This window comes from Tiliqua scincoides, chromosome 7 (assembly GCF_035046505.1).
Source record: "Tiliqua scincoides isolate rTilSci1 chromosome 7, rTilSci1.hap2, whole genome shotgun sequence".
Classification (NCBI taxonomy): Eukaryota; Metazoa; Chordata; class Lepidosauria; order Squamata; family Scincidae; genus Tiliqua; species Tiliqua scincoides.
In genome coordinates this window covers 73,145,721-73,171,276 of record NC_089827.1, presented here as the reverse complement: position 1 = coordinate 73,171,276, position 25,556 = coordinate 73,145,721, and the positions used below count along the sequence as shown (strand labels likewise).

The 25,556-nt window shown below is 40.9% G+C and overlaps 1 protein-coding gene across 1 annotated transcript; it reads right to left on the bottom strand.

Annotated features, from left to right (window-relative positions):
* Positions 1–2,834: 2,834 nt before the first annotated feature.
* On the bottom strand, positions 2,835–25,085 carry LOC136656955 (oxysterol-binding protein-related protein 8-like). Its single transcript, XM_066633471.1, has 15 exons — positions 24,895–25,085; positions 23,958–24,183; positions 21,834–22,018; positions 17,881–17,962; positions 17,547–17,645; positions 15,497–15,593; positions 14,641–14,739; positions 13,739–13,836; positions 13,072–13,161; positions 12,392–12,528; positions 11,278–11,463; positions 9,940–10,027; positions 8,930–9,029; positions 8,568–8,670; positions 2,835–7,146 (listed from the first exon to the last, which is right to left on the bottom strand). Exons 1-15 carry the CDS (start codon positions 25,053–25,055, stop codon positions 7,011–7,013), a joined length of 1,887 nt encoding a protein of 628 aa, XP_066489568.1. The 5' UTR covers positions 25,056–25,085; the 3' UTR covers positions 2,835–7,010.
* Positions 25,086–25,556: the final 471 nt, after the last annotated feature.

Below are 25,556 nucleotides of genomic sequence, written 5' to 3'. Positions count from 1 at the left end.
GGCACAGCTCAGCAGCTCAGGTCTTTCAAAATGGCATTTCATCCAACACCTGAAATCCTTATGACTGCCACACACAGTGTGTTTCTAGGCTGCTCTAATGCACTTGGCCTTCTAATGCACAGGTTGAGTATCTCTTATCCGGACTGCCTGTGACAGGAAGGTGTCTGGATTTTGGAATAATTGCATCAATAAAATGAAAAATGCTCCCTCTCCGTCTGCTCACTGTTACCAATATAGGTGCCTGCTGGCTTCTTTGACGTTTTTCAACCACGTCTGTGCAGGTGCGCACCACTGAGCAGAGGACAGAACTTACAGCCTGTGCCCTGCGCCATACATGGGGCCGAGCCCAAGAACTCCTAGCGTTCACACTACAGAAAGTTAACCAAAAAACCTTGGACAAAATTGTCTGGATTTCAGGATAGTCTGGAGTTTGGATGTCCGGATAAAGGGTAATCTACCTGAGGTCCTTTAATGCCAATGCTCATGGAAGAAAAGACTGCTGCTGACAACACTGTGAAATCCAAACAAGTCTCAGCCCCACCTGTCACCTGCAATATTAATGGTGGCCTTTAGTGCCACCATTAATATTGTCCCAATGGAGGGATAATAAGTCCCAATGGAGGGACTGGTGTAAGTCCCCACTTCCTGTTATGGTGTTCCCAGCCTGTGCCGTATAGGGGGTGAAGAGCAAGAGGAGAAACAAAAGCTGGTACCTTGTCACCTGCTGGTACCTTTTTCAGCTGAGCAGGGGAGGCTGCCGAGGACAGTTCTTCCCTCATCCAGCTTCCTTTTTTTCTCTTGCTCTCCCCCCACTGTGCCCCCTTCCTTCCAAAGAAACCCCAGCTGTCTGTGAGGAGGAGGAAGCCAAGTCTTCAAGGAGCAGGGACTGCCACTGCCACCTCCACCTGCTGTAGTGCCCTCCTCTCCGAGAGGGCATTGAAACAGCACCAGCCCGGTGAGAAGGAGGAGGGGAAAAGAAGCAGGCAAGGCATTTAATCCTAACGTTGCATACACGCAACAAGGATCAAATGTGCACACCTGTGGGCTGGGCAAAAATGAGTTCAGATGATCATCACTGCCAGGCAGAAGTTTGGCAGACAAAAGAGGAGCTACAGAGACTCCACTTGCTGGGATGTCATTTTTAGGGACCCTTTGGTTGCAGTGTTTGCGGAAGGGTGGCCGCTCCTGCCGCTGCTTCGTCCTGAACGGAGGCTCTGCGTGCCACTCTCCTTGGTCTCTTTGGGGCCGGGGGGGTTGCACTGCTGCTCTACACTGTACTGGGCAAGGAGCGCTCTGGGATGCTATACTCAGGTGCTGCCACCACATGGGCAGAGCACAAGCTGTAGGATGATAATTTATTAAAACTCAACCTTGGAATAAAAACACACCCCATCACCCTTTGCTATTTTAATCAAGAAATTTATATAACCAATATAACCAAAAAAACACACCCCTAGATACGTACGTTACACATGTAACATACATACATGTGTGCCTAGTACGTATGTAACATTTTGCAGTAGGATTGATGTCGCAGAAAACCAAATGAGCACATTAGAAAAGCATGGCCAGGAATTGGGAGGGTCTGTTGTTGGGTGCCAAGTGCACCTGTGGCTTGCCATGGAATTTCAAGCAAATTCTCACCCTGGCATCTCTGGGGACTTTGGTCTAAAACCCTAGAGCAGTGTTTTCCAAATTGTAGGCTGGGACCCACCAGTGGGTCAAGAACCGATTTCTGGTGGGTTGTGAAAAGTTTCTGAAATACTTAAAAAAACCAAAAACTTGGCAAGCACCTTTGCCCAGTTGGCAAAAGAAAATTTCAGCAGTGGGATGGAGAGATGGCTCTTGTGCCTGGAATGCTTACCTGTGCTGATGAGGTCATCTTCATACCCCCAAATTAAAATGTTGCATTTTCCAATTTTATGTCGTAATCGGCATGTCATAGTATAGATCACACGTGAACCCAGTTTCAGCCTTTTGTCTAGCATGGAAGTCCCTAAGTGTACAACTTGCTCACCTTCATTTTGGTCCAAATTTCAACTTATTGGCACTCATCCAAACCCCAACCTGCTCAGATATTTTATATATATCTGATATAATATTTCACTTCCCACGGGGTTGAAGTGAGTTGGCCCAGAGAAATGAATGGAGAAATTCAGGATTTTATTAGATATGATTCAGCAACAAGTGGTGTGTCTCCCCCCCCCCCCAAACAAGAGGTCACTACTCTTCAAAAACATTTGAAAGTGCCTTCTGTAGGAAAGGAAGAGCTGGCAGGAAACTGAAGGATCAATTTTAGTTAACTGGCCTTTGCTGCAACCTGGGAGAAATTGTGTATGGGGGATTTTGGACTGGGAATCAAAAATGAAGCCAAGACTGATTTGGACTAACTTAAGGTACTACTTTGCAAGGATATCAAACCACTGTCCCTGCCTTAATCCTACTCCCCACAACAGGGGAATGATGAGCTCCATTCACATTTTAGAACTCTAGACATTTAAGTGTTTTGTGTGGAAAAACTTAATGCACACCCACTAGGTATGTCAAAGTATTGGATTTCTTTGCAGCCTCTCATTTCCTAACCTGGGGCATTTGGAAAAAAAATTGCCTGTGTGTTTAATAGTATATTTTTCTGGTATTTTATCTCTCTACAGATCAGGGGTTTGATGTTATGCGAGGAGGGCTGGAAAGGAGTGGGTTGGCCAGTGGCCATCCAATATATGAGCCATGTGTTCTTCAAACAGTATTCCAGATGATCAGTTCCAGGATTCTCAAAGAATAGCAACAGATTTTACATATAGCAGCTTCATGTACACAAACAACTCATCATACGGTTCTTGATCACAGCTCTTTATTCTATTTCTTTAATTGTACAAAACTATTGACCAGTGGTAGAGCTTTAAATTTACAAATGACCTTTTAAACAAGTTGTTGAACTCAACTGTACACTTAAGCATGCAACACACAATTTCTAAATTCTTGCAAAGAAAATTACTTGTTTCTCTTATCACACTGCAGGCAGCATGATTTAAAAAACACAGTGCAATAATATTAATGCTATTTTACATGATATGCAGAAACAGAAGACTTACAGGAATAGAGTTTCCTATATATATATATATATATAATTTATTACGTGAATTCACATTCATATTTTGCCATAACCTCCACCTGTCCCTTACATATATTTTATGCATTGGATTGAACACTGGTCCTGTACAGCTTTAGTACAACAACCCATTTTCATTTAAAAAACATGTAACAGTATAAAAATCCAAGCAATATGTTGAAGTTTAAAAAAAGGAAGAAGAGAATTTTTTAAAATGAGCTAATGGGACTATGTGACATTCAGAAACCAGAGGAAGTGAACAAGTATTCAAGAACAGTGGAAGGCTACACATTCTAAAAAAGTTTTATTTTTATTTTTTTTGCCAAAGTTTAAATCCACTAAACGTACTTCTTGGTTCACATGAGGAGGTTATTTGATTAGAAGTGGTATTTTTCTGAAGATTCCATTGGAAGGTAAATTACTGTCTTTTAATCCTCAGTCATTTCCCCCCCACATCCCACACATACACCTTTTTGTTCAGAAAAAAATGCTTTTTAGATTTTTTTTTAAATCAAAGAAAGCAAAAATGAAGCCAAAATAATCTGTCTGTGATGTTGTGGTTTTATTATGGCTATTTTTGTAGTATCACAAACAAAGCATTGCAGCTTCATTGTACAAAAATATATACTCCAAACTTTGGAGATCTTGTTGGGTCCAGCCATTAATAGTCATTGAAAGAAAACTGATGGATTTTTCTGTAATTCTACCATATCTTTTGGGAAATGTTTGACTGACTTCACATTGGAAATAACGTACTTCCCACAAAGTTTATTAATAGATATGGCACAAACTTGGACAAGATCTTCATGTATGTATACATACAACCCCATAGACCCGTCATCTCTGGGAATTCCATCAAGGCACTGTTACAAAACTCAAGTATCTGATGGCCTTCTCTCAAAAGATGCCCCCAAGCTGAGAATACAGTAGAATAATCATCATAAGAGTACAGCAGTAAAGTTTTCTATTTACAATAGGATAAAAACCCATGAAAAAGAAACAGCCATTAAAGCAGATGACTACCATCAAGGTAGATAAGACAAATGTATTTAAATCTCATTCCATTAACATTGAATTGGCAAGAAGGTTTTTCCCCAAAGGCACAGGAGGGCAGTGAACCGTAAAAATAATTTGATATGTTGTACAGGTTAGCTGTCAGAATGAGCTTTTCATGAAAAAGCATGCTATACATTTACATGGGATAGCTAACAGTTAAAAACTAACCTAATACGTGAAATACAAGAAACACTGCATATTGCCAGAACTATTTACTACTTTACACACAACACTTTTAGTTTCCTTATAGATATTATGTTAATGGTTACATGACATATTAAATGCTTATAGTGCATTTCTTTTGAACAAACAGCCATAAACATGGCAACATTAAGCAATTTTGAATATATTCTATTTATGTAAAGCAAAAAACCACACAGGTGAGGATGCAAGTGCTCCATTTTAAATACTAAAGAACAGCAAGAAGGTCACTGCCCCAAGAGTTCTACAAACTGTACAATCACAGTTGTTTTTTTAAACTACTATGTGCAGAAAACAGTCAGGCAATCTCAGACAATATAAGGTCATATTCACATGGCTAATTATTGTTTTGGAAGAAATATTTCATAAGCCAGGCCTGGAATCAACCACACCATACAAGTACTCAAGGCAATAAATTCCTTTGTTCTCCTCACATGAAAAAATTCATACAAAGGAACAGAGCAAGAATTTAGGTATAAGCTGTGCTTTTCTGTGTTTGAGAGAGAAGATTGGACTGCTCTGATTTAACTCTATCACAGACAAAAGAGGCAGAAGGACATTTGAAAAGCAACCAAATCCATGCACAGAAATGCACCAGCAAAATATATGAGCAAGCGAACAGAAACAGGATAATGTATATTTGCAGAGAGAGCCAAAGTACATTGAAATAAATTGTTGGTTTTGACCAGAGGAGACTGCAGTCTAAATAGCTAGTTCAAAGCTTACAAATACAAACATAAATAATCTTTTCATGGTATAATCACCTGCTAGTGCTGCTGTCACCAGAGATCTTTTGTATTCATAAGAATGACAGCAGCCAATCCACAGAGCACTTAGATCATGACAGCACAAACTAACCCCTGTCTGCTACAATCATGTTAGACTTCTACTTATGAAGGCTGCTCTTTGGGAAACCACCTCATAACCCGGCATAGAGCAGAAGTTGTTCTGTGAAAAGAATAATATTTTTTTCTTAAGCAGAGGGAAAAGTTTTGGCAAGAAGTCCACAAGGCAAAACAAAAGGGTAAGGACATGTAAATATTAGTACAACATGTCTAACTACAATAAGTTATAATTCTTAGGCAGAGATCTCCCTTTACTTAAGCTAATTTGTATAAATAAAGTAGTTAAGCAGCCTCGTAAAGTCATGTAGATCCTAATCTTCACCAACTGTGTACTAGTGAGAGGGTTTATGGGCAGTATAAAATCTCATAGGGTTCCAACCCTAACCCTAGAACGCATGGAAAGTTCTCTGCTCCTCCTCCTCACAGCAGCCCCCCCCCCCCCACTGAAAATTAAATCCTGGAGGTTAGAGGACCTGCTGCCAGAGGAAAATGGGGGGGGGGGGGTGTTAGCAAAAATCATCCCCCATCCCGCTCAGCTGGAAATGCCTCTGGTTCATGCAAAATGAGATGGATACAACTCACAGAAAAAGAATTTGAGTGTTCTGCTGTCGCCATGCATCTACAGGTCAAGAACAGCTGAATAGGATCTCTGGGTGTTTAATTTTTAAGAAATTCAATCTAATTTAAAGAATGTGCGTTTTCATTTAAAAATCTATATTTTAGTTGCTATTCAGTGCAGGCTAGTTTGCTAGTATTTTGGCCCCCTCAATGCAGTTGTAGCTAAACAGGCAAAAAGTGGCAGAATAACAGGCTCTGGGATATTGTTAAAAAAATGTAAGCGGTTGTTCAAGTCTGTGTATTATGGCATAACTCTCTTCAAACACAGTTAACATTCAAATGATCAAAACCAGCCTGAAAAGTCCACCGCTTATAACAGAACAAAGAAATAGTGTCTGATATTTGCACTCTAGGGGTATTATCCCTGTACAATCCCTACAGAAAGTCCTAACAACTAGCAGAGTTTATTTGCCCTCCCCACCCAAACAGCTTCCCCTTACCCTTCAACACAAAAGTTTCTGAAGCTGCTCAGAACATAAAAAGCAGCTTGCAATTTATCATGAGAATTCTATTTGGAAGAAATGGATTAAAATACTGCTGGACACACAGAATTATCTGTACGCTTTTCAGGATTGTGGTCTTGGTATTTCTTCTCAACTTACTATTGCTATCAAGGGATCTCCATTTTCATAAACTAAGGAGAACCACGGCTAAAGTAACAATCACTGAAATGTACAGAGCTCGTGAAATGTTGACGGACTATATAGCATAACATCTTCTAAGCCTAATGATCATCATCACTCTAAGCCAATGATGAGCCGTTGAGCCATTCCTCAAAGCCTACATTACAGATGTGATTTCTCAGTGGATTAAGTTCCCATTAAACTTCAAATAAGTCTTGGGTTAGCATTCACTTTTCTAACATGACCAATGGGGATATGGTTACAATGAAAGCAATGTTTCTGAATTCCCAGCCCGACATATTATGTACTGGTATTTATCACTACGGTCTATGACATATTGGAATATACAAGGCATCTGAAAGATGTACTGGCACATAAGCACTGTCCATGTAATTAGGCTAGGACGGAATATAACAGACACTGCTCCATGTGATTGCAAAGGACTACAGCTCTTCTCTTTTCCAATAATATTGCATTATTTGAAGCCAAATCAAGCTTAAAATATGGTCCCACGAAGAATATAATCATTCAGTTCATACATTCTTCTGTCCAAGCATTCTATTTAAACCAATAGTTGATGAAAAGTTGCAGGAGAATCATCAGCAAAATGAAGACATAGTGCTTGAACTGAAATAAATTATTATCTTGAGTCAGCGAGTTAGAAGTCATTCGAGTTCGTAGAGCCACAATGTCCCTACAAAACATAACAAATGAAAAAGGTGAAGTTACAGGTTGCTAATTCTGATGTCAGTACTACAGAAGTTTCAATAACATCACATGCTGAATACATAAGCTGTTAGATCAAGATTTATTTTTTTTTACTTACTGGAGAAATTACACTAGTTTGATACAAAAGCAATGACTTCCACCAGTAAGATATTGTGGGAGCTTCATAGCTGAACCACCAAGTTGCAGGCATAGGAAACAGAATGTGTGCCCATTCACTTCAAGTTGGGAACTGGCACCAATAAGTGGGTCTCAACTCCTACAGTAACATAATATGGAATTTCTGCTCCCAGGTGTCTTTAGGAAAGTACAATTCATACCATTTGGCTATTTTGGGCGGGAGTGAAGCAAAGAGAAATGATGGAATACTGAAGAACTCGCAAAAGAAAAAGGACAAGTGACTCTTTCCAGTAGTGTTGCCATAAAGCCCCCATTCATTTTAAGAGGCCAGGAAAAAACAGTGGATTCTGTATTTTTTTTTAGAAGACGAAGTAGACTCAAATGTTTTTTTTAAACCTTGGTGAACTTTAATTACTCTAATTAGTCAATCAACTAAAGTGTTGGATAAATGGCATGCCTGTTTGTTGAGCAGTTGTTGTTTTTAGACGTCTATGGTTTAGATATGTTGTAACCAGGAAAAGTTAACTATAGTGTTTTCTTCCAGTGGCAGCTTTAGTTATTGCCAACTAACTTTCTAGAATATCTCAAAAAAATATCAATTATAAGATACACTTTTAAAACCCCTTACTTCTGTTTTATTTTGTGACTAGGTAAATACACTCACATCTATTATAAATCACAGACACATCCATTAGGGAAGAAACCTAATTACATATTAAGTTGCCTCAATCTTCTGCATTAATATGAAAATTAATGCTTATCTATAGGTATGAATGTTATCAACCTTTATAAAAATGCTAACTCCATCACAATGAAATATTGTATAGAAATTTCACTCAATAACCTCTTCTACTACAAAGGAAGATATGTGGCTTAAGTATTTACATACCACAGAGTTAAGTTTATGTTAAGCTATTTAGGTTCTTGGAGAACAGTTGTCTAAAAGTGCTATATCAGGTAGAAACAAAGATTTTTCTAGCTGGTCTTTGTAACTTAAGAAAAAATGTAAGTGCACCTCCCAGACATGACAAAGGCAATTCTCCTAACAGACTTTGCACCCAGAGACAAGCACAGGACAGGAAAACCAGGAGAATCACACAATCAAAGCAAGCATTTACTCCCTGTAACATGGACTCTAGGAAGTAAACAGGAAGTAGATGCTCATACATTAGCAATGGCTCATGAGTCAGTAAGGAATCCTCAAGTATGAGTGACATTTTGATTTTAAGCACCCATGCTTTAAAAAGAAAGTAACTGAAAAACCTATACCTTCGAATGTCTTCCTGTGTCTCCCTTATAGATTCAATGGCACTTTGCAATTCACCAAGGTCAAGCATCTTCTTTCGGATTCTTGTATTATGTTTGAGTTGTGCTTCAGAAATAATTCAAATGTAAAATAGGTTAAGTTTTTAAAACAAACCAAAAGGCAAATTTTTGTAGTTCATCAAATAAGACCAGATAATTTTAAACTGTGTTCTTGTTATGCCAGGGCAAAAAAGTTTTATCCAATCCTAACTTCCCTCCCCCAACACCACCTTCATCCAAAGGAGAAGAAAAAAGGTAGATGTGTCTGTTGCATTTGTATTACATGTAACTGAAAAGAGAAACAGATGTCATAAAAAAAAACTTACCTTCACTCCCCGAGGAGTCCTGATTATCAGGTTCTGGCGAGGAGAAGCCACACTCCCCTTTCTTTGACTTTGCAGACCTCTTTATTTTTGCAACATTAACCTGTAATTCACAAACTCATAACACTTATCTGCACAAAACCAAGATGGATAAGAGACATGCCATGGCACACTAGCTGCTCATTAGATATAAACATTTCTTTCTTTTCCAATTCAGGGAATGGGGAGAGAGAAACTGGTGTATCACCAAGTAAGGAGGGAGGTGGCATTTGGAATGTCACCTCAATACTGTGTGATCCTAGGCTGGCAGGGGGTGATTTATAGAAGAAAAATGGCTGAGGTGTGATCAGGATATATGGACAGAGGGGAGCAAATAGAGAAGTAGTATCGCCTCTCAAAATACAACAGCCCAGAGTCCTCCACTGCAATAGATACTAGATAAAACATAATACATTCTTTGTTTAGGAATTCCTTAGTTTATCTTTGCTGTTTTATGCTGCTACTATTTATTTAATCACTTTAACTTATTGCAGTTATTTAACTTTATGTATTTATGTTTTTATTATGCTGTAAGCCTCCTCAAACACCTCACATTTGTGGGGGGGATGTGTGTGTGTATTTTAGATATACAGATGCAAATAATTTTGTGTGGTGTGTGCATGGACACATGTAGGCATACAAGAATGAATGAGAACCTGCTTTCTTGTTTGAAATGCCACAAGAAAATTGGCAACCTGAGGGGTAAGGAGTGAGGGATTTACAAAGTTGAGATTTTATTTTTATACATTAATTTCTTTTTAAAGGAAGAAAACACAGTTAATTTAGCTACCTTAATTCTGTTTCATTTCCTTAATGTCAGAGGAAAGGCTGCCAATAATACCTCAATCACCAAGGTAACTGACCCAGAATACGCAATTTTTTAAAAAAGATTTAGATCTTAAAAGTAAATCTGAAGTTCTTTCCATCCCACAACATACAGTACTTGACCAAACTGCCACCCCATAGGAGCATACCATTGGTGTCCGATGTCTGACTTTTGTTTGGATGGCACCATCTTTTTCAAACTGTATCACATCGTTCAGTGGATCCCATGGCCTTGTGCTATGAACAACAGAGGATGGACACAACACAGATTGGACAATTGAAAGAAGAGCAGCACCATTTCGAACTTTATCCCCATAAAAATAGTTATAAACCATTCACAATGGAAAGTTTTAGCATGTCATAGAATAAAACATGATCATATTTCTGTATCTCTTCACTGCAGTTTTGAGAATCTCTTGATCTACATTCAGGACCTTGTGGGCCATAAGCCCATACCCACACAGGGGTCTGTGCTGCTGCCACATGAGTCCAGTAGTCTAGAATTGCCCATTATAAAAAACAGTAATGTAGAACTCTACATTGAAACAAAGAAAGGTGTTGGACTATCAACTTGTTCTGAATGGGGTCGTGCTCCCTCTGAGGGGCTCACCATTTCTCCTTGTGGTGGCAGTGGCCAGGGGAGCTTTTGCCTGAGTTTGGCTGGTGCACCAACTGCAGCCATAGCCAGATCACTCAGAACTAAAAGTACAAAGTGCCCTGGTGACATCAGGAATTGACTACTGCTACATACTCTGCATGCTGCTGCCCTCAAAGACGTTCAGAAACTTTAATTAGCAAAGAACATGACAGCCAACATGGTCACGGGGGCTCAGCAGTTCAGCTCCATCGGACTACTACTCCAGGAGCTACACTGGCTGCCAGTTCATTTCTGGGCACAGTTTAAGATGCTGGTTTTGACCCTTAATGGCTTGAGGCCAGGGACCATAACTCACATGACAGCCAAAGCCTGCTCCCCAAATGCTGTAGTAATGTAAGGGGCCACAAGTGCAAGCCCAAGTGGACAATGGGGCAGGGAGTTCATGAGCCAGCTGCTTGTGGGAAGAACCACAATTACGATTGTCTGAAAGGACTGTGATTCACACTCAGTTTGCATAAATGGAGTGTCAGAAGAATCATCCAGCACTACTCCTGAGCAAAATACGGAGAGCATAAATCCAGAGTTTGTCTGCACGAAGTATTTCCTTCAGCATTTTGGTGCCAGACTAAGCACTGACACATGGCTCCCTCACAAAGCAGTAAGTGCAGTGTGGGGGAAAATCTCAGGCCCTTTTTGCTCTTGAGGTATGGAAATTGAGTCTGTAACACTGGACTTCCCCCATCTGCAATATGTGCAACGCAATTAAAGGGAAGAGCACTGCACACTGAACCAGAGTTGGACTGTGGACAGAAGGGACGTGACAAGCAGTTTTTAAATAGTTTAAAACGGCATCGTGGACAGAAAAGGAAAACAGTGCTCCATGACTCACTCTGCATATCTGTAGTGCCATTCTCCTGTGATGGCATCGGGATCAAATAGTTTGCATACCCACTCCTCATCCCGGGCTTTCCTTTCTTTGGCAGCCTTTCTCTGAGCTTCCTCCAGGATACATTTCTCCTGAGTTGCTTCTGTTTGGTCTTTGTTGTTTATAGCTCGGGTCACGTGTTGCCAAAGTCTAGCAGATAAGAGCGAAAAGGTGATAAAGTCAAAAACCGATCAAAAGATTTGTAATATCCGTTTCTGCTGCATCACTGCAATGAGGGAGGCTGACTAATCTTAGAAATATACAATTTTACATTCAAGTCATTTCCTTTTATTACCCTGTATTCCAAATTTTCTCTTCAGGTTAATGGGGAAAGTTGTTCACATTCCTTCATTATTTTACCAGGCTAGATTTTAAGACATGTTTTCCATTCTCCCCAACGTTCTTCTTCAGACATTAGCTTAGATCAGTGTTTCTCAAACTGTGGGTAGGGACCCACTAGGTGGGTCACAAGCCAATTTCTCCATTCATTTCAATATTTTTAATATGTTAGATTTGATGCTACCATGGTATGTGACTTCATTTGGGGAAATGTTACAGATCTGTACTTTTGACAGGCTACTATGTATATTTTTTTAACAATGCTAGTCAATTGGGTTTACTCCTATGTAAGTGTGTATAGAATTGCAGTCTAGGTTTGTTAAAAAATTTTCCTGCATGATGTCACTTTCAGCCATGACATCATTTCCAGTGGGTCCTGACAGACTGTCATTCTACATAAGAACAGCCCCACTGGATCAGGCCATAGGCCCATCTAGTCCAGCTTCCTGTATCTCACAGCGGCCCACCAAATGCCCCAGGGAGCACACCAGATAACAAGAGACCTCATCCTGGTGCCCTCCCTTGCATCTGGCATTCTGACATAGCCCATTTCTAAAATCAGGAGGTTGCACATACACATCATGGCTTGTAACCCATAATGGATTTTTCCTTCAGAAATTTGTCCAGAAAAAGTGGGTCCCAGTGCTAAAAGGTTGGAGAACCACTGGCTTAGATCATTCTCGCTTCTGTCCCCCTCTATCTACTGCATAGAAAAACAGAAGTATCATGTAAAACTTACTTCTCCGACTCAAAGTCACCTTGCTCCTCAAACCTCACTGTGTATCTTCTTAATCTGTGCTGTCTGATTTCAGGTGTTGGATTCCAGAATGTCTCCACAACATCTGTCTTCTTGTCCCTAATAATAACTTCACTGTCCTGCACATTTAACATATTAGTTTACTTTAGATGTCAAAGAATAAGTATTTAACAAAGTCAACAAAGCTTCTGTTATAATTTTATTTTCAGAGGATGTTACAAAAACACAGCTATTGCAAAACACAGCACCCCCATGACAGAGGAGCACTCTCCTGTCCCCCTCTAATCATGTGATCTCATGACACCTTGCTGTGCGGTTACCTTTACTTCCCCTTTCATGCTTTACAACTATTTGCCTCACTTTATACAATGCTTTGTAGACCGGGAAAGGATAAGGAAGCTGGGAATGTTCCCGTGCTTTCTATGTAGTCAGAGAGGCACATGCATGAATCTGTCACATCTGGAGATGGTATTTTGGTTGAGTACCTGAAAATTTATTGTGGAATATTTGATTTGAACATGAACTTCAAAGAATGATCAAGGGGAGGGGGAGAAGCAGTCATGGTTAAATAGCATTTTGTGCAAGTAATTCACTTATATACATGCACAAATAAAAATATATATCCAACAATAGATGTACACTTGAATATAAATTCTACTCACCCAGTGGCCTTCCAAAGTAGCTAGAACTTCTTTGCCCAGTTTAATTTTTCCCACTATTTGATTAACACTGTCATTGTTGCCCAAAAATGGCTATTAAAGATAAGAGATTAAGTGTTTGAGAAAGCTGAGACCTTTATAAGAATACTAGAAGTTGCAACAAAATTTCTGGCACGTCATCCTACATCACTTTAAAATACACCTGTCAGAGTTATATCAATGTACTTTGACCGTTAGTAAGCAATGGAAAAGGCATTGGACAAAAAAGTAATTTCTTACTTGGCAGAGAATTAGTTTTTGAACTAGACCTTAGAAAGTCAATCCCCAGTCTGAAGCAATCCTATCTTTTTACTATTTTTCTTAAAATGATTCAATGGTTTCATCCAGTATTTTAAAGATGAGTTAGATCAATAAAAGTGTCTCACTTGCTCTGTGAAATCAACAGAATCAAACAATTCTGCAGAATGCACAGTTTAATTTGCAGTGAACAGTCAAGCCTTCATATGTTGAATATTCTTTAATAAAATACTATACCAGTTTTTAAAAAAATATGTTCAACCAACATTATTAAACATCTTTTGCCTAATCATACAAGCTTTGGCCTTTTGAACTTTTACATAGCTACCCATTAAGCATTAAAACCTGTGGCTCCAACACATGCACAACTAACCTTTAGCTTGAACTCCAGTGCCGCACTGTAGCCTGTTTTCTCACACGCGATGCTGACTGTTCCCCCAAGCTCCAAAGTCATTGTGCCATATAAAATTCCTGTAAGGTAAACAGACCTAGTTTTATTTCTAGGTTTATGTTATGAATTTGTTATTGGATATTTAATTCCTACACATAATTGAAACACTACATACTGGTGTCTAGGCCTCTGCCAATTTACAAGAAAATTATAATTAAATTTTCTTTAGTGGCTGAATGCACCAATATGTTGTAAGGCCTCTTGTCAATCATTCAAGTAGGTTTCAAGCAAATGAGTTATTCTGAATGAAACTAGAGAATGGGGGGGGGGGGAGTAAACCAGAAGCCCTAAGCACAAGATAAAATCCTACAAAAACAAGTTTAAAGAGATCTAACCCCCAGCTTTCTTTAGGTAACTGATCACACAGCAATGAGTTTGCTGAAGCAGCAGAAAAGAAGAAGAGCAGCAGAAAAGAAACCTTCTGTAAATTGCTTCCTACCTTAAAACTTAAAAAAAAAAAACTTTCATATACTGAAAAGCCCTCTTAATGTTCTGTCTACGGGCAGATGTACCAAAACTTTCAAATTATAGCCTAACCCTAAGCCTCTTAGAGATGGCAAGAAGTATTTGTGCTGACCTGTGGTGGTCAGAATTAAGCTTTTGATGTGGGCATATTTTAAAAGTTCACGCAAGCCCATACCTCCTACCAAGTCAATCTTACAGGAACTCATCTGAAGGAATAAAGTGGCCTTCATGAAACACAGTTATATATTTGCTAAAGGGTTTTTGCAGATGCACCTCCCATTTGAATGATTAGAGGCCACTTCCATATACTTGTTTTACAGGAAGCTAGTTCTAGTTTCTAAACTGAAAAAACCCAATACCTTTACAATGTGCATATGGCATGGTCATTACATATTCCTCTCCTCTGTTAAGGAACATTAGCCGACCTTCACCATCTAGAATGGCAGATAATGAATTTCCTAAAAGACCAAAATAAAAAAGCACAACACAACAAAACAGGTCAGTTAAGGAAAGCATGTTCCAAGAAGAAACAGAATATTTACCGGATCATCATCTCTTTGTAGCAAGTCCTATAAAGTGCAGAATTAACATAAATGTGCTTCATTTGAAGTGGAAAGCACCTTCAATTCATTTTCACTGATATATGCATCAAATTTTGATTTTTAGATCCTATACCTCATAAATTGATCCTAAGAACAATGCACACAAGTTCATTTTTAAAATCTACAGGGCATCTCAAAAAGCGTACACACGTTTTAATGACCTCCAATTCATACATACTTCATTGCAGATGACCTGCAGCACTCTAAGGAAAGCTGTTTATGAGATGTGTGGAACCAGCCCAGCACACGCTGATGGAGGTCTGCACTTCCCTTAGAGCCCAATCCTATGCGTGTCTACTTAGACCCATGATAATCAATGGGGCTTACTCCCAGTAAGGTCTGGATAGGATTGGGCTGTTAGTCAACTGTGTCAGTGGTGTAGACGCTAATGAAAAACATTTCAAGCATGGTCTGACTAACTAGGTCAAGCAACTGCTTCTGTGTACACCATATGCAGTATATGTGTGAATTATAGTATAATAAATTTTACACTATAAAGCACGTGTGGATTATCTTCAGATGCCCCATACATCCCTCCTTTCCTCTCCTAACACGGTGGCACCCAAGGTAGACAGACATTAAAAGAATAAAATGAAATCTGTGAAGAGCTTACCATAAAATTTGGATTTGGCCAATATATTACCACTAAGGCAAAATCCATCTTTTCTATTGCTTACATAGAAGGCAGATATTGGAGGATGATGAGACACCTATTGAAAGCAACAAAGTTCAATATAAAGGGAATGACCTGTTGTAAGAGACAGTGAAAGCAAAAGAATGCAGAAGCATAATAATCTGGTTTTAACACACTGAATTAGTGGTTCAAAGTAAGCTGTTACAACCAGAATTTGGAACTGAAAATCTTGTGCGTAACAGGGTTATTATTATTATTATTATTTATTATTTGATTAATTTATACCCCACCTTTTTGCCCAACGGGCACACAAGGCAGCTTACAATTTAAAAGTACAACATGAAAAACAATTAAAAACAATTTACAATAATTAAAAAATCTAAAAACAAACAAACCCCGTGGTTGTACCTGGTAAGAGACTAGAAACGCCTTTTGAGAGGAATTCCAGTGCAGAAGTTACGGCATTGTGTTTTGGCATAGGATACCTAGGTTCAAATGCTGCTTGTCATCTAATGCAGTGGTTTACAAACTGGTGGGTCGCAATCCACCACCCTGAGCACAACCGCCCCTTTCCCCTGAAAGGGAAGGGCAGGGGGAAAGCAGCAACATGATCCCCAGGATCATGCCATTGGGGGGGAAGGGGGGCGGTTGTTTTTAAATTTATATACCTGCTGCTGGGGTCTGGGTCCAGGGGGTATGGGGAGCCCAGCGGAGCCCTCTGCAGGGCTTGTAGAATCTAAAAAACAACTGTAACCCACTTCCAGTTTCGCTGTCGTAACCTGGAAGTGGGTAGTAGTATTTTTTTCCATTCTACAAGCCGTAGGGAGCCCTGCAGAGGGCTCCGCAGGACTCCCCTCATTCCCCCGGACCCAGGTAGCAGGTTCGTGAAGTTAAAAACAGCCCCCCTCCCCCTGTAGCAGCACGATTCTGGGGATCACGTCACTGCTTTCAACCCCACCCCAATTCAGTTTGAGAATCAGTGATCTAACAACTTTGGTTAAGCCACTTTCTCAGGTCTTTTTCACAAGTTGTAGGAAGCAGAAAAAGAAAATACAAGAAACTGAGTGATACACCAGCGTTTTAACATAAAAAGTAATGTAGAGACTTAGAGTTAAAGTCTCTCACGTGCAGCTAGGAGCTCCCTGTTGCAGAGACAAGTTAGTTATCTAAGTGGGATCATTTACATATGATGCATCTTATAAGATGTACTTGTGAGTTAGTCCCATTCCACATCTGTGGGACTTAGGTGTTCCATTTTAGATGCAGCAGTGCCATATGGATGATTTGCTAACTTTCCTATGCATGCAATTGGCTCACGCATTACACGAGGCTAACATTTCAGAGTCAGTGTGTAAAGCAAAAATAGCATATACTCAAAATTACCTTGAAAATTCCTTGTATTCCTGAAAATACGCACTGATACTAAGCCCTACGAGTCTGGGAATCAAGACTGACTGAGGGAACAGCAACTTCATTCTCTGATCTCAGGTTCACTCTGGGGCATGTATTCAGTGAGTAGAATCATGTGCACTATTTAAATTGTTTTTCTTCATTTTGTTTTCTGAGCACATGTAGTTGAAGTATACGTTTTAATCTGCAATTTGCAGATTTCCATTTGGAATGGAAATATTTTGGTCCTACCTGGAGTTTCTGTACTAAAGGGAAATCTCATCTCCACTATGGGTAGAAAGGGTGCAATTCTTGAACAAACTTAGACCATTCTCAGTAAATACCCTTTTGAGGTTTCCTACAACATAGGAGAGCACCAAGACTAGATGATAACTTACTAGAATCCATCTGAAGCCACTAGGACAGGGAGCGGGAGGTAAAAAATAAGAACAGTCTCCATAACTGGAAATGCTACGACATTGCCTCTGATCATCTTGATTTGATGACCTTGTTCAGCCTTTACATGTGTTTTTTGCCAAGCCCACAGGTATACACATTTGATCCCTGTTGCATATATGCAACATTGGGCAGAAATGGTTTAAACAGCATTGTTCAAATAAAAAGACTTCTTTGGCAATACCTGTTCAGCAATATAAAAAGTCTTGCTATTTGTTTTTGGATGAATCCACATGCAACGGAAGGTCTCACCCAGTATAGGATTGTAGGGCTTTTTCAGTCCCTGGAAGGTGACAGAATATTAAACATACAGAAAATATATTCCAGTTTCCAAAAGCAAGGATTCTATGCAAAAATATTCCCAAGGAATCTGCAATGAAAGGCTTACAATGACATTCTCTATAAGAAATTTCATCTTTTGTTTCAAGAAGTAACCAAACAGTGTTCTTGTTGAACAAAGTGCTATCATGAGAAGTGTGCAGACTGTGTGCTTATTTAAAAGGTTCTAAGACTGTTACCTTTGGCTTTTTGTAGAATCCTGACAAATACCATTTCACAACTTGTTTCAAACGATTGTAAGCATTCTCTTCAATGGCAGCTCTAGAAAAAAAGATTCACCAGATTTGTCATATAAATTTATAAAAAGGAAAAAGATGTAAGCTTACTCTTTGTTTTAATCAACATAAAATGTCACATATGATTTGAACATCCATTCAGTTTTTGGACACATTGTAGGAAAATGCATAGGAAACCTAAGCAATAGTAAGCTTAATCCCTGTAAAATCCCTGTAAAATCCCTGTAAAAGAGCCATTGTTCATCCTCGGCGATTTCAATGCTAGAGTTGGTGCTGATAACAGTTCATGGCCCACTTGCTTAGGTCAGTTTGGCACTGGGAGGATGAACGAAAATGGCCAACGCCTGCTAGAGTTTTGCTGTCATCACGGTCTCTGTGTCAGCAACACGTTCTTCAACACAAAGCCCCAACATAGAGTCTCTTGGAGACATCCAAGATCAAAGCACTGGCACCAGCTCGACCTGATCCTCACCAGACGCTCCAGCCTTCCCAGCATCAAGATCACACGCAGTTATCATGGTGCTGCCTGCGACACTGACCACTCCCTGGTGTGCAGCAGAGTGAAACTGCAAACAAAGCGACTGTATCACACGAAAAAGGAAGGAAGACCTCGCATTGATACCAGCAAGACCCGGGATCAGAGAAAAGTGGAGGAATTTGCACAAGCGCTTGAGGAATCTCTTCCAGGCCCGGCCGACGCAAACGCATCCAACAGATGGGAACATTTCAAGAATACCGTTTACAACACCGCCTTGTCCATATTCGGCAAAAAGACCAACAAGGCGGCAGACTGGTTTGAAGCCCACTCTGAGGAGTTGACACCAGTCATTGAGGAAAAGAGGAGAGCTCAAGCAGCATACAAGGCCTGTCCCAGTGAGCGCAACCTGCAGGTCCTCCGAACTGCTCGCAGCAAAGTCCAACAGACTGCCAGGAGATGTGCTAACGACTACTGGCTCCAGCTCTGTTCCGAGATACAGATAGCAGCTGACACTGGCAACATCAAGGGGATGTATGACGGTATCAAGCAGGCCCTAGGTCCAACACAGAAGAAAATTGCCCCTCTGAAGTCTGCCACAGGCGAGGTCATCCAGGATCGGGCGCAGCAGATGGAACGCTGGGTGCAGCACTACTCTGAGCTATATTCCAGAGAAAATGTAGTCACTGAAGAAGCACTGAACAACATTGAGTGCCTGCCTGTGCTGGAAGAGCTTGACAGTGAACCAACCTTAGAAGAACTTCACGTGGCCCTAGACTCCCTTGCCTTTGGCAAGGCACCTGGAAAAGACAGCATCCCTGCTGAAGTCCTAAAATGCTGCAAAGAGATCATCGTCACTGAGCTGCATGAAATCCTCTGTCTCTGCTGGAGAGAAGGTGGAGTACCTCAAGACATGAGGAATGCAAACATCATCACGCTGTACAAGAACAAAGGTGACAGGGGTGACTGCAACAACTACCGCGGCATCTCTCTCCTTAGCGTTGTAGGAAAGCTGTTTGCCCGAGTTGTACTAAAGAGGCTCCAGGTACTTGCAGAGAGCGTCTATCCAGAATCGCAGTGTGGATTCCGAGCCAACAGGTCCACCACTGATATGGTATTCTCCCTTAGACAACTGCAGGAGAAATGCAGGGAACAACGACAGCCACTCTTTATAGCCTTCATAGATCTCACAAAGGCTTTCGACCTGGTCAGCAGAGACGGCCTCTTCAAGATTCTCCCCAAGATTGGATGTCCACCCAGGCTCCTCAGCATCATCAGATCTTTCCACAAGGACATGAAGGGCACTGTTGTCTTCGATGGCTCCACATCAGACCCTTTTGACATCCGAAGCGGAGTGAAGCAGGGCTGTGTTCTTGCACCAACCTTGTTTGGGATTTTCTTCGCTGTCCTGCTGAAGCAGGCCTTTGGAACTGCAACAGAAGGCATCTATCTCCGGACCAGATCAGACGGAAAGCTCTTCAACCTCTCCAGACTGAGAGCAAAATCCAAAGTCCAGCTGAAATGTCTGCGTGACTTCCTCTTTGCCGACGATGCAGCTGTCACTACCCACTCTGCCAAAGATCTCCAGCAGCTCATGGATCGTTTTAGCAAGGCCTGCCAAGATTTTGGACTGACAATCAGCCTGAAGAAAACACAGGTCATGGTTCAGGATGTGGACTCACCTCCCTGCATTACAATCTCTGAGCATGAACTGGAAGTTGTCCATGACTTTGTGTACCTTGGCTCAACGATCTCCGACACTCATTCTCTCAATACCGAGCTAAACAAGCGCATCGGTAAAGCAGCTACCACGTTTTCCAGACTCACAAAGAGAGTCTGGTCCAACAAGAAGCTGACGGAACATACCAAGATCCAGGTCTACAGAGCTTGCGTCCTGAGTACACTTCTGTACTGCAGCGAGTCATGGACTCTTCGCTCACAACAGGAGAGGAAACTGAGCGCTTTCCACATGCGCTGCCTCCGACGCATCCTCGGCATCACCTGGCAGGACAAAGTTCCAAACAACACAGTCCTGGAACGTGCTGGAATCCCTAGCATGTATTCACTGCTGAAACAGAGACGCCTGCGTTGGCTTGGTCATGTCGTGAGAATGGATGATGGCCAGATCCCAAAGGATCTCCTCTATGGAGAACTCGTGCAAGGAAAGCGCCCTACAGGTAAACCACAGCTGCGATACAAGAACATCTGCAAGAGGGATCTGAAGGCCTTAGGGATGGACCTCAACAAGTGGGAGACCCTGGCCTCTGAGCGGCCCGCTTGGAGGCAGGCTGTGCAGCATGGCCTTTCCCAGTTTGAAGAGACACTTTGCCAACAGTCTGAGGCTAAGAGGCAAAGAAGGAAGGCCCATAGGCAGGGAGACAGACCAGGAACAGACTGCACTTGCTCCCGGTGTGGAAGGGATTGTCACTCCCGGATTGGCCTTTTCAGCCACACTAGACGCTGTGCCAGAACCACCTTTCAGAGCGCGATACCATAGTCTTTCGAGACTGAAGGTTGCCAATACACAGTAAGCTTAAAAAAACCTGCAGTAAAATAAGTTGCTTACCTGCAACCTGTATTCAAGTGCATTCATATATATGAGTTCTGCGCATGCTCAGAGTAATGCCTGGGCACTTCGTAGAACTGAAACTTAGCAGCTGGTTCTCCTGCTCCTTCCCATAAAGGAAAAGAATGTTTCCCCTTTGTGCATGTCTAAAAGATAAACCAAGTACACTTGCCTGTTTACTGAAGTCATCTTCTGAGGCCCTTCTCCAAGTATGTCTACTGTCTGAGATAAGACATGTGGAGTTTAAGGAGAGGCTTTACAAGGTTGTTGCACCTCAAATATAGTACTTTGTCCCCAGGGAAACTTGTCTAACACCTATTTTGGTGTCTTTTTAGCACTAGACCAAGACCTTTCTTATTTCCCAGGCTTTTAAGATACTGTATTAATGCCATTAGCTTTTATCTGCTGTTTTATCTTTTGAAGTGTTCTATTATTCTTTTATGATTTCACTTTTTCATATTGCAATTAACTTAAAGGAAACATATGCTGGTAAGGTATATAAACACCATCCAGCTCAGTTCCTTCATGAGCAATGTATTCCATATTAAGGACCAAACACCTGCACTGGTGATGGTGGTAGGTTGCACAACTGCAGACACAGCCAAAGAATACTAGTTACAGGTAAGCAACTTTAGAGAGGACAGGCCTAGGGGAAACAAGCTGACATATCTAGGGGATGGTTTTGGGTGTTCAAGGAGAAAAAAGACTATAAAGGATAGCTTTTTCTAAAAGCAGCACAAATCCATTCTCTCACTGGGAGCGTTAAGGCAGCGAGCCAGGAGTGTGTGAGATTGGTCATTTGCTGAGAAGGTAGATCAAGTCAGTTTTTACTGCAGAGGAACGGAATTAACTCACTCAGATAAGAAGTCTGCATGATAGTAGTAATCGGAGAGCTTGTCCAAGAATGAACGTGTTTCCAAGATAAATGTAGGTAGCACCACCTTGGAGAGGTCCATTCCTGGGCGCACTTGTTTCAGTAAGGTCCAGATCAAACTCTTGTTCTCTTCTGAAACAGTCTCTGTTTGAGAAGCTTCCCCTGCCTTCAAAGAAACAAACAGAAAAGCAGAATGGAGAAAGAATCAGGGCACTGACTGAGAAGACAGTCCATATAGGCAGAAAGTCTTTGGTTTGGGGCACAATGCTCAATACGCTACCTACACATATATTCAGTTCCAATACAGCCATTCCCCACATTTGATGAGGCTGAGTTCAGAAAGAATTTGCTTCCTGTCTCACTGTCTATGTATGCCTGTGTGCTTACTTTACCTGGAACCCCCGGCAACAACATTACAGCACTCTAATTAGCCGATGGTCTTTATTGATTAGAAGCCAATATGTGTGAAGCAATTCACACTTTGAAAAAGTGGTTTATACTACCTGTTAGACCAGGGGTGTCCAAAGTTTTTGGCAAGAGGGCCACATTGTCTCTCTGACACTGTGTCGGGGGCCGGGGGAAAAAAAGAATTAATTTACATTTAAAATTTGAATAAATTTACAGAAGTTTACATAAACAAATATATTAAATATGAACTTATATGAATGAACGAAGGTCTTGCAATAGCTCAAGGCCTATAAAAGGCCTTGCACAAAGCAAGGCTGGCCTTTCCTTTGCTGCCGCTACTGCATCACAGACGTGAAACAGCAAGCAGTGGAGGAGCCCTCATCCCACAGCTCATGCAAGAGGTCAAACAGTTGCCCTCATGCTGAGAGCAGCTATGTCGGGCCAGTGCGGGTTCCAACAAATCTCCGGAGGGCCAGAGGCTCATTGGAGACTGGGGGCTCCTTGCGGGCCACACTGAGTGGCATCGAGGGCCACAAGTGGCCCCAGGGCCGGGGTTTGGGCACCCCTGTGTTAGACCAAGGCTAGAGGCAGCCAGAAAATTCCAGCTCAAGCATGAGATTCAGACTCTGTTTTTGTTTTGATTACCGTTTCTGGCTACAATCTTACTGCCTGCTGGTGGTTCCCCCCCCCCTAATCAACTCAGGTCAAATGGTTTTGGATCAGGTTTGACTCTTAAACTGTTGCAAATCAAGTTCCTTCAAGAACTACATTGATTCTAGCCACACACACAGAGTAAACTGCTTTTACTCACATGTGAAGGGGCTATTCCGTGTATATGTGCCCTAAAAAAAAATTAGAGTCAGTTCTTATTATCCACTAGGTTTAGGTTCCTGCAAACTCTACTGGATTTGCAGATAATGAACTACTGATCCTATGGGATCAATGGTGTTAGGTACAAGGGGTACTGGGTGAAAGAGGTACCTTCCCTGCCCACAGAAGAATCCAGCCAAGACCCTCAAGAAGCCAGCAGAGTGCAGCAGAAAGTGCTGAAGGATCTCTGAATGCTGCAGAGACCTTCCAGAGGCTGCAGGGACCTTCAGAATGACTCCCGCTACCAGCACGGACCCCTTTAAAATGACATCCGTCGGCCGTTTTAAGCCATATCTGCCCAACACTGCATATACATGAGGGACCAAAACTTAGTGGATAACGATAACAGAGGCGTGGATAACAAGGCAGCAATTCTGCCCTTTGCGGATAAGCGAATTTGCATGTAAAGACAACTGACTGTATACCAACTATTCCAATGCACAGCTATAAGAACAGTAAAAAACAAGATGTGGAGTTACAGAGTTAAAAATGTAACAGACACAAAGATTGATTTCAGATAAGTTTCTGTGCTCATAAGTTCTTTCCCATAAATGCATCTGAGTACACTATATCCTGGTTTGATCAAATCACACTTTGACAAAACAGCAAATCAAACCCTGGTTTGCTAGGACAATGTAGTTTCATCACCAGAAGTACTTCCTCAAGGCAGTGTGCCAGGAAAAGTGCATGGAAGCACAGGGCTCATCGCGCCTGCTCTTCCAGACAGCAAATATCAAGCCTTCCCTGGCTGGTATCCCATTAAAACTCAATTTTAAATTTCAAAATACAAATTTTTATTACTTAGAAATAAGGTAGTTTTTTTTTACCTCTCCGAGTTCTTCGTGAACCTCTTCCAAATAAGTTGCTTCCTTGATATGATCAGGTTCAGGGTCAATGTAGGAATCATCCTGTCGTTCTGACGTGTCTGTGTCGCTTTCTCCCAGGACATCGTTGTCCGACTCATCGTGATCGTGATCGTTTTCCTTATCCGATTTATCAGAATACATATCTGGATCTTTGTAGTGATGCCTTTCAATTTCACTGTCATTTAACCTAAAAAAAAAAAAAGTATTTCAATTATGTTCTTCACTTCATGTGTCTTGCTGGGTCCCTTTAGGGAGAAGGGCAGGATATAAATAAAGTTTATTATTATTGCTAAAAATCTAAAAACACAACACTACACTCAACTAATAGCTTTGTAAGCTGCCACTCAGTTCAGTTTACATCAAGCAAAATGAAGCCAAATATAAGCATATATGAACTTCACTTATTTTAGGAAATATTTGATGGTTAACTCAATGGACTTCAGTGCTTAAAAAGAGATGGGTCATACCCCAAATTTTAATTTATGTTAGTCTTAGCATATAAATGAATATGCATATTAAAAGGGCCTCACACTGTATTGCCTAGATTGCAATCACATCTATTTTTCTTTTCTTCTATTTATAGCTTACCTTATTTACTGGACTTGGGAAACAAATCCATATTTACAGTTTGAGAATGTATTTGTATTTAATTTATATATATGCACACACATACATAGGTACTGGTTTCATGAAGAAATAAAATTAAAATGCACTTAAAATCAGAGATTGATTTGTTGGCCTTCAAAAGTCAATACCCCTTGTCATTTCCCAGAAAATTGCAATGATAGTTGAAGAAAAAAAAATTCTGCACATACAGACTCGCATGAACCTTTAAAACGTTAAAAGTGTCATCAGCATCTTTTTCCTATAATAAAAATCAAACATTTGCCTTACTTACGGGAAGCTTTCACTACTATGCACGTTGTTTGCACGCAGTAGGCCATAGAAAGACACATGTGTACCATCTGTTGAGGAGTTCAGATCATGCTCTTTACCTTCTCGAATCATTGTACGTTTGAGCAAACTTGAACACTTCAAAGCCAGCTCCAATGCATCCATCCAACACCTACCTAAAAAAATTGGTTTTAGTAATATAATGCACAATAGTACTGATTTCAAAATTGATAGGGGACAGTAGAGGATCTGCACTACAAACTTTTCATACTTATCATTTGTATACAGCTTTGAGTGTGTAAGACAAGTGTTATTATCCCCATATTGCAGCTAGGGAGCTGAGGTTGACAAGAAGTGACTTGCCCAAGACCACCTCAAGAGAGTTCATGACATGGGTGAGAGTCAGAACATGGAAGTCCTAATTCACAGTTCAGTCTCTGTGCCTAGGAGCACCTAGTGACATGCCCCGAGCTTTCCAAAAAGAGTTGGTTATACGCGTAATAAACTTACTTTAGTATTTACATCAATTTCTTCAGTCTTTACCAATTGCAAAGAGCAAGTGAGGCTCTCTGGGATAATTACTGGGAACTGAAACAATATTCCAGTCACCCCTCTGGATCTCAGTCTAAGTTTTATACAGTCAAAATATTTGGGTGTGTGTGTGTG